At 40.6% G+C, this 16,620-nt stretch overlaps 1 protein-coding gene across 4 annotated transcripts in view; it reads left to right on the top strand.

The window, feature by feature from the left end:
* Nucleotides 1-13,939, top strand: part of sema5ba (sema domain, seven thrombospondin repeats (type 1 and type 1-like), transmembrane domain (TM) and short cytoplasmic domain, (semaphorin) 5Ba) — a 167,453-nt gene extending 153,514 nt beyond the window's left edge. For 3 of the 4 annotated variants that reach the window (XM_038721085.1, XM_038721084.1, XM_038721083.1), the window contains 6 exons: nt 1,376-1,546; nt 4,297-4,371; nt 4,863-5,000; nt 6,697-6,741; nt 8,243-8,448; nt 11,229-13,939. In XM_038721085.1, coding sequence (XP_038577013.1) covers nt 1,376-1,546; nt 4,297-4,371; nt 4,863-5,000; nt 6,697-6,741; nt 8,243-8,448; nt 11,229-11,405 — 812 coding nt within the window. In that variant the 3' untranslated portion in view covers nt 11,406-13,939. The remainder of the gene's footprint in view (nt 1-1,375; nt 1,547-4,296; nt 4,372-4,862; nt 5,001-6,696; nt 6,742-8,242; nt 8,449-11,228) is intronic. The other variant, XM_038721086.1, reaches the window with a different exon arrangement.
* Nucleotides 13,940-16,620: the final 2,681 nt, after the last annotated feature.

Here is a 16,620-nt window from a genome sequence, read left to right as displayed (position 1 = left end):
AGCTACATAGCCATAGTATCAAATGAATGGTCTGCTCTATCCAGATCGATTGATGCCCCCCATCACTGTGGGATGTTCGGCTCTCAAGTTATACGCTTGTAAAGCATGGGAGTGCTTTTGTTCACAGGAATGTTGATGAATATTCAATTTTTATCGATATTTCAATGTTTTGGAAACTTTGTTATTTGGAACGTGGTTGTATGGACAAAGTGTTTTAAAGTTAACTCCCAATAAAAGTCAACATTTAAACAGTGAATATTGCCAAAATATGGACAATTGCCTGTTTATTTTTTAAAATTATGAAAACTGTTGTATTTTAGTTTATTTTCATAAAATTTACAGTTACAATTGCATTCCAGGTGTATTTAAATATATTCAGTTGCATTATAATCTATTTGATGATGGTTTTGATGGTTTATTGCATTAGAAATATAGCTTTTCCATCTCCATTTAGTCTGTAATGGTAAAATACATATGTTGATTTACAATGGATTCCTTAGCTTCTGACCTTTCAAAGGAGATGAGAATTTTGCATCTATTCCAAATGGTTGCGGAGTTATTCGTGATTCATTTTAAATATGTTATGAGGCGTTTGTCCTGGAAAAAGGTGGCACATTTTACATGCAGCCTTGAGGTACATCCAGCTGGTGCAACCGGCCCCTGTGGTCCAAAAATGCACACAACTACTAACTAACAGGGCTTTTAGAGAAGGTTCAAGTCTTCCAGAGTCATGTCACATAAGTACTGACCATTAAACTGACAGGCCATTTGTATTATTTGTTTTAAAAAAACTATTAATAGTTAATCGTTTTTAAACAGCTAAGCCCTTTAATTGGCCAAATATTTAAATATTCAAGGTGAGTACCTAAAAAAGAGATGCCTGCTTCTGTATTTCTTTTTTTATTATTGTTCTGCGATTTAACAGATCAAAACATAAGACTTGAATGTTTCACGTCAAATCTATAGGGAGTCAAGTCTCAAGTCTACAGTTGTTAAAACTACATTAACAGTTACATACAGTGCCATTAATGAAAGATCAAATAAAAGAAAATGGGCTAGAGGAATTCAATCTGTGGCATAAGTAAAAACATGAATTAAAATGATTAAATCAAGACATAGGCCCAACATGATGATTGTAAAGTTAGTAATTTATATCAGATTGCATTAACTGAGCTGCTTACAGTTCAGTTTATGGAATTCAAACTGAGCCAAAAGGAGTCCAGACTTACTTGAGAAAATGTTTTTCCTGACAGAGTATACCACTAAGAACTTTAGTCTTAACCTGTAGCCAGGAAAGTTTGAATTAGCGTGCATCTTATCAAATTAACAAAGGCAGTATGTGATTATGTAATGTGTACGTGTGTGTGTATTACAGTGAAGGGGGCATGGTCCTGCTGGTCATCCTGGTCTCAGTGCTCAGTGGGTTGCGGCGGCGGTCACTACCAACGCACACGCTCTTGTAACAGCCCTGTGCCAGCCAATGGAGGGGACATCTGCATTGGCCTACACACTGAAGAGGCTCTGTGCAACACACACACTTGCGATGGTAAGGTCACACATAAATTCAAAATCTAACTCTTGTCATGCCACCACTGCCTGGGGTCCTTTCATCACACCTCCAGGCAGGCAATCATCTCCCACACCATTTCATTTCTGTGTGTCGTCCCCTTGGCTAAATTGCTTCTTTCATCTTTTCCTAATGAATAAACCAGGTCTTAGATATATGAAAAGACAAACAGAGTCACGCCAAGAAAACAACCCGTCCTCCCACCATGTTGTTGCTCGCTGTGCTGCTGGAGCACTGAGCACCATGGCAACCTCTCTGGAAAGGTTTAAAAAGGGATCCACTTGTGTTGTTGTACTGAACATATGGAAATATTACATAATGTGTCCAGACATTTGAATGCTTGTGAGAGTGTATGTTTGATACTGAAAAGCAAAGAAATAACACAGTATCAAGTGTACGTCTAAATTATTGAATCCTGCCAAATTGTTGCACAAAATGGTATTCATTAAAACAACAATGGCAATTTTTTTTTTTTTTATTAGTGCAAAACAGGCTAACATTTAAGAATCAATTACCCAAAATAAAAAATCCCATCTTTTCTTACTCTACTCTAGTGGTATTTAGGTATTCAGTTTTACTTGACAAGGTTTCAGGATATTCCTTTCACTCGCATTTCACTCGCATCACGAACTCTGTTCCATGAACAAGAACTCTGATGTCTGACGGTCCATACTCCTCAAGTGCTTTTCCTTTGACATTATTAAACTGCCCTACACACCTGTGTACTAGCTGTGCCTTGGATAACTTATAGTATTTTACAAATGGAGGTGAATGGAATTTTTTTTGTGCTGCTCCAAGCACTGAAAAATTACATTTAAAATTTAAATAGCAACATATCCCTTCAGAATTAATGTCCAGTTATTCTAGGTCGGTGCTTCTCAAGACTGACCTACAGGTCAGTTTCTGTATGAGCATTCACTCTGGTCCAATTGCCAGAATCATGATGTCATTACCATGCAAGCTCTTGTCAGTCAGTGATGTGCAAGCGTGCAGCAAAACACAATTCTCAATGTCTGCAAAGGAAAACAATCTGTCAAAAGCCGTGACAGACCAAAGCATTGAAAAACGCTGTGAAACTTTGAAATTTGTGCCAAAGAGATATTGCTGAATGGGTTGGTTCTGAAAGGTAGCTGCTGAGGAAGACAAATGCATGATGTATTCATCACAATTGTGCATGTCACACATCTGTTCCACCGTATTAGATCACATCGCATGTAAAACAGATGACCTGAAATCTTAAATCAGAATGATTTCAAACAGAATGGGGGGGGGAAACGCAGCTACTGTCAAGAGTTTTCGTTGGGACTGTGTCTTTAGTAGAAAGCAAACTTAAAGAAAACTATAGACTGCTGAGTGCTCTGCGGAGTATCGATTGTAAGAGCTCGAAAGACACGTTGCTGTTGAATTTTTTAAATGTAACATTTCAATACTGAGTAATTGTTTTTTTATTACCTCCATTGGCGAGGAGATAAAATGTCAGTGGTAGATATCTTAAAACTTAGATAAATAAAAACAAAACTATTAAGATACCACTAGAGATAAGTGAGAAAATGCTAACCCTAGATAGTTTTTTTTAGTCCTTTGCATGATCAAATTCTTTAATAACATAACTACAACCCCAAGATTAAAAAATGAAATAACACAAGAAGACCTACAAAAAGAAGTAAAACTTGTGTTTTTTATCTTTCATTTCGAGGTTACCCCCCCCCCCAAAGTCTCATACCATGTGATGATTAGATGTGAGATGTATAACAACGCCCTCTGTGTTCCCCCTCTACTCCCATTCTGCTCAAACAAGGACACTGAAATATTCATGAGATCTGCCTGCTAATACAGGAGGAGAAAATAAGTCCAGCATTAGAACTCTAATAATGAGGTTTTACCCTGACTCTGATTGTAGTTTAATATCAAACAGTCTTCAAAACTTTTTTCTTTTAGGATTTTGCTGGAAAATGAAAATGGCCTGGACAAATATTGTCTTTGGTGTTTGTGTTTCAAAGTTTGTGTGTCCGCACATGTGTGTGGGTGGGTACACTGATGTCTTTTGTGGTGCAGATTATTTCTGCCTGAATTAAATAGTTGTTATCCGCTAACTGTCATTTTCCTCAGCTGCTTTTCATTTTGAATCAGCTCAACTGTCACTCACAGGGAGAGTAACGCTTACAGTCAGCCTCCCTGGTAATTACAGACAAAGAAAGGTAAATGGATTTTTGTCTTTTTTTCCCCCCTCCCTTTGCCGAGATGCTAATCGGCCTCCTTTTCATCAGGTTAATGTTTTCCTGTTTGACGTGGACCAACATGTCCCGTTAGGCCTGTGCCAATCGACTCTCTGCTAACATCCTCCCTAGCTCAATTTGTCTCTTCGTCCATTCATTTATTGACAGGCACAACATCAGTCATCTATCAGGGTCCTCCTGGTGCCGCCATCCTCTCTGCATGCATAATTAGAGGCACGCTGGCTGTCAGTCACAGGGATATTTGATGCCCCTGTCACAGGTCATTTGATTAAAATCTCCAGCAGTAATGGAGGACAGCAGGAAGGAGTGTCAGGACAGAATACTAACGAGGAGCCTCAGACCCGATGGCGTTCTTTCTGACTCAACAATACAATCACGCAGGTCGTCCGGGTGACAAAAATAAATGGGAATAAATTAAGCAATTAAAGTGGGCTGTGGTGATGCACGGTTATTAAACGTGTTTGAGGTGGTCTGTGTGTTTTGTGTGCCTAGATGGTTGTGCAGCAAGAATGGAGCAGATGGTGGAGCCTGAGCAGCCTGTCAGTGAGCAACAGACTGATAGGAAAGGTGAAAGAGGCCTGTCCTCTGCCTCTACTCAGGCCCTCTCTGCCAAAACTGCACACTTGAGAGCACCCTGAATAACAAACCAGCTTTTTTAATCAGCCTTTCATTGCAGTAGCCTGTGCTCCCTCCACTCCACTGCTTTTAAATACAGGGTGAAGGAGTGCAGCAAGCACATGGTTCAAAGGGAGGAGTAGAGAGTTGGGAATTTTCTTTCCTCTTGGGTAGGAGCTTTTGTTTACTGCTCTGTCGCCTGCTGCGGGGAAACGGCACTAAAGCTTGACTCAGGAGACAAACATCTCTGCTATGCACTAAACAAACTCTCCACGGGTTGCCTCTTCCAATCCTGTTTACATCACAAACACTTTTTGGTGTGTTTTGGGCTGTTTGGCTGGAAGGTTAGGTGGTGACAGCTTGGGTGGGCGCGTTGGTTTCCAGGCCGTCTGAGTTTGATGTGGCCTTGTGTTTGTATTTATTGTTCTTCTTTCTGTGTTTAGGTGGCTGGATGGCCTGGTCACTGTGGTCAGCCTGTGATGATTCAGGCTTGCAGATGAGGAGTCGGGTGTGTGGTACTCAGGGCAACCCCCCCTGTGTGGGGAACAACACTCAGCGCAGAGACTGCAATGAAATACCTGGTGAGTCAGTCAGCGCTAAGATACACACTGAACCTGTGCAGCCTCCTTCATCATAACAGGTCAAGGTGGACCGTTCAAAGGTTCCTTGAGTGAGACGTCGTTTCGCCTGAATTTTGAGGAGACAAGATTTGCAGCCCTTAATATCCCAAAATACAATGCATGCTTTTCACTTGCTTTATCATGCTTTTGGGTTGCCTTTGTCAGGAAAAAACTGTGATGCCTTCAAATAGAAACTCGTGAGCTTGTATTTTCGACATGGAGTACATGATGTGCTTGCTGTTCTAGTGGCTTAGCTTTTTCAAAAATGGGTTAGATTTTGTGTTTTTTAGGTTTGTGTTAGTGTCATACTAGGGACAAGAAAAAACATTTTGATAAACATTAGCAACTAGCAAATAACACACGTTTTATTTGCCAGTTGTTAATCTAATAAAATTCTCCCAGAATTCCCAGAGCCCAAAATGACATCTTTTCATATTTTAAGTTGCTTTGTTTTGTCTGAAAGAGTCTAAAAATATTTACTTAACAATCATATGACAAGTGGATGCAAGTGTATGTGACCAAACCCTTAAGTCAAACAAAAACTAAAAATTAATTTCGGCTTACTCAGACTCATTCAATTTGACAACAGAACTGTGTAGAAGAAAATAAAAATATAATATGATCTCAATATAAAATGAAAGTTATGAAAAAATATTGACTGTAATATTGATCACCCAGCCTTACGATCAACAAATAACTAATTATTTCAGCACTAGTTTTAACTATGATGTTTGAACTGTGCAAAGAAATTGAAACTATCATAGTCATTCAGCATCATCAGCCATCATCCTCACCATCCTCATTCACAAACATGTCCACACACACAAACCTGCTTTATTTGTCTGTGTATAGCAGAGATCCTCTCCATGCACTAAACTCATCTGCTCCTGTTAATGAACCATAATTAAGTCGATGTGAATCCAACAAGTTAGCTGTTGACCCTGTTGGCCTCAGTGCACCTTGTTATGCTGATGACAATCTCTGAAAGTTTCTCCTGAAATGATCTTTCATGGCCTCCCAGCGAAGGCCTCTCCAAGCTCAGAATCCCTAATGAGTCCAGACGAAGGCGATTAATATTAATGGGTTGTCACAACACCAAATCATATCTAAATTTATTGCAAATTTCAATGAGGCGATGGATGGATTTGTTAAGGTCACTCGCAGAGGGGAGGCAGCTGTGAGGAAGCCGGAGAAAAATTGGGCCACAAAATTAATCAGGAGATGTGGCACTGCAATTAAATATCATCCCGCCCGTCTTCTTTCATTCTAGGATTTGGGGGGGGGGGGGGGGGGGCAGGATGTTTCATTGTTGCTTTTGATTATTGTCCTGCTGTCAAGTGCAACTAGGTTCAATCTGATGGAGTAGAGCTGTTTTTTCACTCAACAGTCCATTTTTCTCTAGAAAGTTTTGTAATTCACTGAGAGAGGGGAAAAAAACCCTCAATGGATTGTGTGCTCAATATTTTAAACAACATATCAATTTCTCATTCACTGTTTTTGTTTCTGCATGTGTCAACTCCCCTGATGTTAGTCCGTGATTGTTGTGTTCTGGAGGCTGTTTCCCCAGGGAGAGTGTGTGCGCGTGCATGTGTGTGTGACCATGCATGTGTGTGTATGTGTGTGTGTGTCTGACCCTGTGTTCCTCTCCTCTCTGCAGTCATTCTCCCTGCATCTGGTTTTGATAAGGACCAACACTGTGGAGGTAAGTGGATAAACAGCTGCCTTCGCTTTGTTTCTGTGTGCATGTTAAAGTTTGCTTGTGTATGTTTCCACAGATGTCCTTCCATGATGTGGGTTTTCATGCATTATATGTGCATTTTCATGTTTGTGTTCATTTCAGTCTGTGCAAAATTCTAACATCCAATCAGGAGTTGGATAATAATTTTGGATAATTCCAAATTGAGACACATTAAAGACAGCAAAGACTCACATCCAAAACTGTTTTGTTTTTCATAACCTCAAAATTATTGATAGACAGTAGAAGAATATAAACCCAAGTGCACATTTGCATCCTTGAAATGACAAAAAATCAACACAAACATTTAGCCCATGTAAAGCTAGAGAATCTTCTCATCCTGTCACCTTTGTAACTTAAGCCCCTTTCACACTGGACAAAAAAAACACCACTAACATCTGGCTTTTGTCTTCAGCGCTTTTGTCAATCAGCATTCCCTCCTGGGTGAAATGACTCTGCAGTAGTCACGGGTATTTATCGGCTCCAGCTCCAATCGTCAGAGATGTAAACATTCCACCCGGGTGGACACACTAATTTTCTCCCCTTTTCTGGCGCGACTCTTTCATCTGTTTCTATCTGCAGATGTCTACAACCGTCTCACCTACATGTTTATGTAGTATTAGCAAGCCGGGCTACCAATCAGTCAGCTGTGACTTTATATCTGCTCAGAAGTCTTTCAAATCACCCAAACACCATAAACACACCTGTCACCTGCCAGTCTATGGGCTACAAACAGCAACCACTGTAACAATGTTTCTGGTCTCCATGATGCTCTTCTGGTGCATTTATGATGATGAATGCGACACGTTGGGGGGAAAAAACAGAAAAGGCAATCTGGCAATGTGAAAGGAGTCAACTGCCTATTTTTAGCGAGTTTACTCATATTGAAAAAAAAACCTATTCTATCATAAAGAGGGAACAAAAATTTTTTAACTTTTAACATTTCATAAGCTTAGTTCAGTCAGGGACACTTACATCAAAGCCATTTCTAGCAAAGTGTCATACAGTTACATTTAACATAAAAGGATTTCTGCTAAACTGACTATATGAAAAGCTCAACGAGGATGAGGTTGTGCTGGTGGAGGGAGATGAGACAGCATTGGCATGAGCATATCAACAGAGTAATATTGATGAGTGTCAGGTAATATTGGCTGAGCTGTACACCTGAATGAATAATTTGTATATAGTTTCTTTTCTCACCAAAATTTATTCAAAGACTGATTTTGTTGCATAGTTTATCAGAAATTTGACAACAAATGCCAGAATTGAACTGCATGGTATGTGTCTTAACCATGAGGACACTTTTTGTACTGCCTATTTGAAATATTTCTTGATCTAATTCAGAAGAAGAACTGTGGTACATTTTGGAAGTACAAAAAGCCTGGGGTGTGGGAAGAAAGTTTTTGAAAATAGGATGTGATAATGTATGGTGAGCCTTTAAACTCCACGTATCTTCTTCATTTCCCAGCATTTACCTCCATCCACCTAATCGCCACCGGTGTTTCCTGTTTCCTCGGGGCGGGACTGCTGTCCTTCCTTATCTACGTCTACTGTCAACGTTTCCATAAGCCTTCGCAGGAGTCCGCCGTTATTCACCCCACCACCCCGAACCACCTCAACTACAAGGGCAACACCACGCCAAAGAATGAGAAGTACACGCCCATGGAGTTTAAGGTACATGATCATCCGTGGCTGCCTTTTTAAATATTATTATATTTACAAATAATACCAATGAAACTTAGAAATATTAATTTATTTGGTGTTACCCACATACATAAACACACACAATGTAAAGATTTGAAGATTCAAGGGGAATGAATGTGATTCATGTTTTATTTAGCGTCTTTTTTCATGCATTTATCTCAATAGAGCGCTAACCACAGAAGATGAATTACCGTTCATTTTTATTCCTCCTTGCTCTTATACAGAACCTATAGGCTTTAAGTCTTTCTACCTGCCCACAAACCAAGTCCTTATTAATGGGCCCCATTAACTTGCTAAAGCATTAGTCAGCCCCCGACCTCCCACTGCTATCGGTCTACTGTGCATTCACATTTACAGCAAGTCAAGACTATTTTCATCAGAGGTTCACAGACTTTTAGTGTCCCGTTCTCTACAACTTCTATTGTTTTTCTCTCCAACTGCTGATTAGTTAAACTCTGGCCGATTATTATTGACTTTTCTGTCTCTGTAAAGTGAGCTAAAGCACTCTTGTGGTAATCACCTGTAGATAAATGAACCATGGGTTTGAATTTGATCTTTGTCAGCACCAACTAATTTTTGTCTCCATGGAAGCTCAAACAGGGATTTTTAGGGCAACATACAGTCACTCATTTAAGTTAATTAGAATTTGCTGATATATGTTGAACTTGATACTCCAAAATATATTATTCCACATTTCAAAAGCAGCATAGTAATTCATTTCATCCTCTTATATTCAGTTACATCCTCCAAAACCAGCGACTGCACCCGTCTTACCTACAGTTCTAGACAGGCCTCCCTCCCCTGTTGCATATCTGACTGATCACAGAGCTCAGATTATCAACGATGCTACAAACAGATTTTATTCAGATATTTACAATTCTTTCAGACACATGGTAAACTTGCCAGTCAGGAGGCAACATCACATTTACTATTGACACTAAACCACTGGACCCAACACAGCTGTTGCATCTCAAACTCAAGGCAGCACTAAGCCACCAATTAAACTCAGATGCCAACAGTTATACATAAAAAAAAAAAAAAAAAAAAACATTTGCACCCATTTATAGCTCACTGGTACAGGTCCTAAAATCTAAAATCTTACTTCATCTAGAGTCCCACGCTCACCACAGTCAACAGCACCATTCGGAATCTGTGTGGGGCTACAACACTGTTTGAGTGACCTTTATTTGCTTTTTGACAGAAAGCCTGACATGTGGTGTGAGGTGTGGATTCTAAAAGATGGAGGGCATGTGAAAGACGAGAAGGGTTTAATGAAAGATGATATCTACTTGGATTATGGGAAATGTAGAATCCAGCATTTTTTAAGTGTGACTCATACTAAAAGTAAGACTAAAAGTCAAAGTCCTAGCCTCTGATACTTAGATTTTTAGTATTCATTTAAAAAATCTGGCTCTTGTGAGCTCCCCCAAGCACAAGGTGCTTCAGGTTATGGATGTATTATTCATACTGGACTTTCTTGATTGCATTTAATCTTCTCAATGGCACTCATTTACATTTACATTTTATATTTAGGGCATTTAGTAAGACGCTTTTGTCCAAAGTGACTTACAATAAGTACATTTGTCAGAAGAAAGTCAAGTAAGTAATAGATGGCTGTCGGCAAAGTAAGGATGTCATTGCATTTCTTTGGTTTGAAAATGGCCTTTGACGGACTTCAGCGAATGTGTCAGCAGGGATTCTTCTTGACCTTTCCCATTAACCTGACGGTATCGAAGATCTTACCAAAACATGGCAGGAACATGCTGCCTAAACTCAATGACCCATCCCTGAGTTTTTGATCGTGTCAGCCTCCGGACGCTTGTTGTCCTTGCTGTTGCTGTGTGGACGCAGCGCTGACAGCCATCGTGGTGCTGAGAGCCTGGACTCATTAGCTTTAATGACCAGAAGGGGCCAGACTCTGCTGGATGTATAGCCGATGTCACTGTGTACCACTACAGCAGATTCCTTCTCCTCCAGGCCAATTTATGATGCCCAGCGTTATGTGTTTCACCGACTCTAACCTGATTATCTTCCTGCCTCAGTCCCCAGAGCTGTTCAGATGGATTACATTAGTCTAATGCTTCCCTTGGAAAGTGTTTCACCTTATGTTCGGCTTTTACCAGAGACTCAGCAATTGCATTAGAATAAAATGTGGGTTTTAGACTTGTTTTTATTTAAGAGAGCTGCAGAGGATTCCTGCCATCTCATATATATTAGTGTATTGAGTATGCTTGACATCAACTAAATTAAATTTGTTCAATTGGTTTGCTTTGGTTATGAATACAATTACAGCCAAACAAGCTATAACCTCAAGGCTAGTGGAGGTATTTTATTCACTTGCGAGCAAGAATTACTGATTATTTGTACCTCTTGTGTACAGAAAAGTATATTCTGTGTATAATTGAGCTCTAAAAACTTCCTCTTCCTCTGAAAATGACTGAAAAGATCTTCCAGCATAGAACAATTGTTTCCAATGAACCTACTTTTTCAAGGGATTTATTAGAAATCAGTGTATGTATCTTAAGAAAGTGAGCTTTAGAGACAGATTACATCTTTGTTTAATCCATGAACAGGAGTGTAAAATCTGAGGTTTTACGGAGGTTATGTGCTGGCCAATTTCTTGTGGAAGAAAGTAAATTTTGTGAAAATATTCAGTAAAATGGCATTAAGTATCAAACATAGGATTCTGTAAGCTAAGAAGAGTGGCAGGTTTAATTCTTCCTTTTTTCTTTGCTTTGATGTCATTTCAGACACTGAACAAGAACAACCTGCTGCCAGATGAAAGATCCAACTTTTACCCAACGCCACTCCAGCAGCCGAATGTCTACACCACCACCTACTATCCCACAGCGCTCGGCAAATATGACTACCAGCCCAACTCCTCCCCTTCACCATGCAGGACCTACAACCACAGCAACAACAGCTGAGACATGCCCCACAACTGGCTCTCTGAACCCCCCTGCCACAGCCCCAAACGGACACCACCCCAATGCCATGGTGACATAACTGAACTGACATGAACTGAAATGTTCTCAGAGCCAGGTTCCTCTGTTTGTCATCGCCTCTCCTCACTAAGGTAGTCTCTTCCGCATGGTGGAGTTTGTGTCTTCAAGGGCATTTCTGGAACTTTCCATCAGGAGGATGTGGGTTTGGACGATGAGGCCTGTGTCCTGGTGCAGTCAGGGACTTATGCAACCAGCTAGGAGTGTGTTATTGCAGGGGCCTGACTGGATATAGCAGTGTCAACCCTGAGCTTCATGTGAGGACATACTGGGAAACTCTGGCACGATAAGTTATGGCTTTAGACAGCTTATGACCAGACAACCTCAGTGCAGGTGCTGAGTCGAGCATCCACAATTCCGGAGACGAACACGAACGGAACTTTAAAAAACAAAATTCTCTGAATCTGGGTCACCATTTCACGCCTCTCTATTACTAACCACATTTTCAGCCTGTAATGAACTTTCAGTCCCTCGACAACAAAAGCAGTTACCGAGAACAAACAGTGCATATTGTTATGTCCTTGCCACACAGCGCAGAGTGAGAGAACAAAAGAGAAAACTCAATTAAGTCAATGATGAAATAAATTAGAGATCACTATCAGCTTGGTTGTTAGGGGCGGATGCACGCCTTCCATTTTTGGTATTTCGCATGACAGAAAAGATAAGAACTTCAGGGTTGATTGCATTTTGAGACTGCTGTTTGGAAGAGTCTCAACACTAAACATCAGAGTTGGAAAGAAATCTGCTTATGATCGGAGTCACGCACTTTTGTGGACAAGGACGTTCCCTCGTAAAGTCTGAGCAAGGGGGATTGTAGGAAGCAGTCTGAACTGTACATAAGCTTTGGGAATGCCTTGGGTGCCTGTATGCAATAGAGGGCAGGGGTGAGATTTGCTTTCTTTCTATTTCTTCTGTTTTATTTTTATCCAAGAACAAGACTTCTGAAAGGGAATTGACTGATTCTCCAATGGATGCATCAATTCTACTGATTACTAAATAGCTCGGTGGTCATATCAAATATGGCCAGTGCGCTGGATTGGGTTTTCTATGATGGTAGAATAAGCTAGTAGACTCGTGCTTGTTCATTTTTTATGTTTGTTTTTTAAGATGTGTTTTATTCTCAGACGAGTCGTAGCATAGGAGGAAATATTTTGTTCAATAAGATATAGCTGATTAATGTTTCTCTAATTTCACTTCACTGAATGAACGTGTTCCTTTGTTTTCTTGATTTTTCAGAAGTTTGGTAACCATTGCATCTTCAATACATGAAATATTAACACAAAGATAAAATAATGACATTTATTGATATGTTTTTTTACAAAGAATGACTGAAACAAAATATCCATTTGGCCCTGCTTGAGAAGAAAAAAACAAGTAAATTATGTTTGCTTAGAAGTTTGCCTGTGTGAAGGTTACAATGAGCGCATGCGTGTGTGGATGTGTGTACATGCAAACGCATGTACTCTGTCTCTGCGAGTCTGTATGCTTGAATGAGCAAAAGGGGTTGCTGTATTTTATAAAATGTAAATGCTTTCATACATATGACTCTATATGATGTCTGTAAAGGCGATTTTCTTTGTGTGTGTGTATTCCACATTTTGTCGTTGACACTCTTGGCATTCTGCTGTTTTTTTTCTTCTATATTTCATGTATGAGATGTTTATCATTGTAAGTTAAAAGCATCGCGCCTCTGGTTCCTGCGGAGGCGAAATGGACACTATTTATAGTCAAAGCTTGGTTTATAAAGGGCATTTTCACAGCTATATTTTATTATTATTGCCTGATCGATGAATGCTAACCCAGCAATGCTTTTCAGTTCAGCTACTGTACATGCACGAGATGAGAGCTCTATCTGTATATAGGAGCAACAGCCTTCTGCAGCCCATTTAATGACCCTGCAAAGGATCGTGTAAATCTATCTGTATATTGTATAGCTAACACTGTTTGTTAAAAAAAAAAGCCTTATAGTTGTTTAAAAAAAAGTGCAGCAGCTAAGTACACACCAACCATGAGGTTTGTTTGGGGACAGAGCTCCACAATGTGACCGGGCGCCTGTGGCTTATGACCTTTCCCAGCTGCTCAAACATCAAATTTCGAGAGACATGTGAATCCAGACACAAATTAACTCTGTGTAGCACAAATAATATTAGAGTGTCAAATATAATAGACTGCAATTATTTGCATATAATGGAGGAATGAAATTCAGAAGAAGTTGTTTTGACCTAAATTAAGCCTCTATTGGCCTGGTCTGAAAGCCAGGCATCTGATTGGTCAATGTTGGGCTCTGTCCCCTGGGATGTGAGGCTCTGTGCCCTTCTATGCAACTTACCAGGTGTACTGTTAGACCTGTCATGTAGACTGTAATCACTGCCTTTTAGACACTGTGAATTTTTTGGTACCCTATATTTTTGTATATTGTACATTATAAAGGATAATAAACCTTGATGCCAACACAACAATATGGCCAGTGTTTGGATTTGGATTTTTTTTTAAAGGCTAAGATTAAGATTGCTCCAAGACGGGGTCCCTTGAACACATCCTGAGCAGTTGTCAAAAAGCACTAGGTGAGGGGCGCTATCGCTGGAGACATGACCAGGTCCTCAAGTCCATTGCAGAGGCAATCCACAATGGGACTGACTGCAGAAATGCTAACAAAGCGGCTAGGACGATAGTATTTGTGAAGGGGGGAGAGCGGCCAAGGAAACTTAAGAGATGCTCTGTTGGTTTGCTTGCCACGGCACGAGACTGGGTGATGACTGTTGACCTGGACAGCAAAGAATTCCACCACATATCGCAGAGTCAACGTTGAGACCAGACATCATCTTGGTCTCTGAGGCCACAAGACAGCTCGTCTTACTGGAGTTGACTGTGCCCTGGGAGGAGAGGATGGAGGAGGCACAAGAGAGGAAGAGTGCAAAGTACCAGGAGCTGGTGGAGGACTGCTGCAGGAATGGGTGGAGGACCAGGTGTATGCCAGTGGAGGTGGATTTTCAGGTCATTCCCTCAGTAAGGCGTAGGAGAGCCATTAACAACAACGTAGAGGTGGCGGAGAGAGCATCCAGATGGCTCTGGCTGAAAAGGGGTGACAAGTGGGGCCAGCAGAATGCCACTCAGACATAGGCCGAGGTCTGATCAACCTCGGGTCGGGTCACCTGGATGAGGGTGTCTGTTGCAAGACCCGAAACACCCAATGACTCCAATGAGTGTTTGCATCAAGAGATGTGTGATAAACTGAATGATATTTTTAATTGGAAGTGCTGATAGAAAGGGTTATGGTTAGATGCTGCAGTCTGACCTCTCTCTCTTGAGGATAAAAATGTTTATTGTGAATGATTTTGGGGGGGAAATAATTTATTACCTTCAACTTTGATAGGTTTGCTGGATGAAAATGTGCTGTTCACTCCAGAAAACCTTTCATTTCATATAAATTATTGATCATTTTGATGATAATAAAAATACTGGGTGTACTTTGGTTGAGTTATATACCTCCACCCAAAGATTCAGGGATTGTTGGTACCTCCAGCTTGGTTGTCTGTTCCAACAAACACAACTAGTCTGTTTACAGGTAGGGAGCTGTTGCAGGATCTTGCCCTGCTGAACCTACTGGTTGGTCAGGGCAGGAAATTGGTGGGATAGTGTAACCCTTCAGGTGAAGCTCATCACTGGCAGGTGAACTGAAGGAACTAGAGGTTGCACGTCTGTCTGCAATTAACAGTAACGTGAACTGTTGTGCAGAGGTAACCGGAAATCCCAACAGGAGCAGAGATCTGCAAAAATACAGTACAACAAAATTAACACCAGCCTTATCCTTTACTAGTCTTTTTTAAAAAAAGAACCTACCCTGCCTATAATTGTGTATAGCCTGTACTGCACACAAGGTCAGTAGAGCCACATTTGGGTCAGACACGTCATAGAAGTGCATCCTCTCCCTTCATCCCCCAAAACAAATGACTGCAGCCCTGGAATCGTTCGCTATATGAGAAGAGCGGAGATGGATAGGACAAACGAGCCAAGTAGTCAGGGTGTGTCCAGCAGAGTGCCTGTGGATCACTGCTGGTGCCAGTAGCCTAGACACTAGTACTTTATCATTACACCACAATGATTCTGCTGCTGTGCAGAAAATCAAGATCAAAGCCAGAGTAGAACAGGTACTGTCACACGGGACAGGAAAATACAATAAAATCTAATAAAACATTCTGTGTACACTCAGTCTTTAGCCCTCACATACTGAGAGCAGTACTTGTATTTTGGACTGGAGCAGCTATATTATTGGTTGTCAGAAGGGAAAGCAGCCCACTCTTCATCCCTTAAAACACACACACATCCCCGCCCATGAGTTCATATCTCTACTGTATATGTCCTTCTCATTTGGTTCAATGGAGCCCTAGCTGTACCTCTCAATTAGAGAAAGCAGCCTCTGGGCAGTTTTATTAATGGTCGCAGTGAAAGCATTAATCAGTTTGTATTCTGCTGACAGACAGATGCAGTGATCGGCACTCTGGCAGGCAGCCAGGAGGAGGTCGCCAGGAGGAGGCTGTGGGCTGGAGGAGGCCGCTCAGATAAGACGGTAAAGGAGTCATGGAGGAGACGGCAGCAAAGGAGTGGGAAGGACGCACACTCGGCTTTACAATTCACCCTCTGTGAGACAGTGAGAAATGAGAATAACACTGAAGAAAACGGAGGAAAACACCAGCTTCAGTGATGATCCCTGATATTAATGAGGAGTTTTGTTGAAACAGAGATAGCAGCTATGTGAAAAATGAGTCAGCATCTTGGGCAAACAATGCACTGCACCGAGAGTCACATACATCATGAGTTATCTTGGAAATTATTTTCTACCTGAAAGCCATTGTTTACAAACTTGTTAACATTTAAAAGGAAGAAGTTTAACTGCACTTTTAAGACATTTTTACACAGGCATCCTTAAAATACGTTTATTTTTATTCATTGTAACTACACTGTAAACCCGATTCAAGTTCAGAATGCTCAAAATATTTGTGGAAACTGATTACCTTTTTAAGTAGTGGTAATAATATTTTTGAGTAAACCTCAACTTAAATATAATTTATTTTTAAAAATCCCTTTAATTTACGCATACTAAATTACACTGATTCACTGATGCTAATTAAAATTAAATTCC

Source organism: Micropterus salmoides, unplaced genomic scaffold, assembly GCF_014851395.1.
Source record: "Micropterus salmoides isolate LMB-PRFRI ecotype aquatic unplaced genomic scaffold, ASM1485139v1 Ms_hic_scaffold_15, whole genome shotgun sequence".
NCBI classification, from domain to species: Eukaryota; Metazoa; Chordata; class Actinopteri; order Centrarchiformes; family Centrarchidae; genus Micropterus; species Micropterus salmoides.
This window is presented reverse-complemented; position numbering and strand designations above follow the sequence as displayed.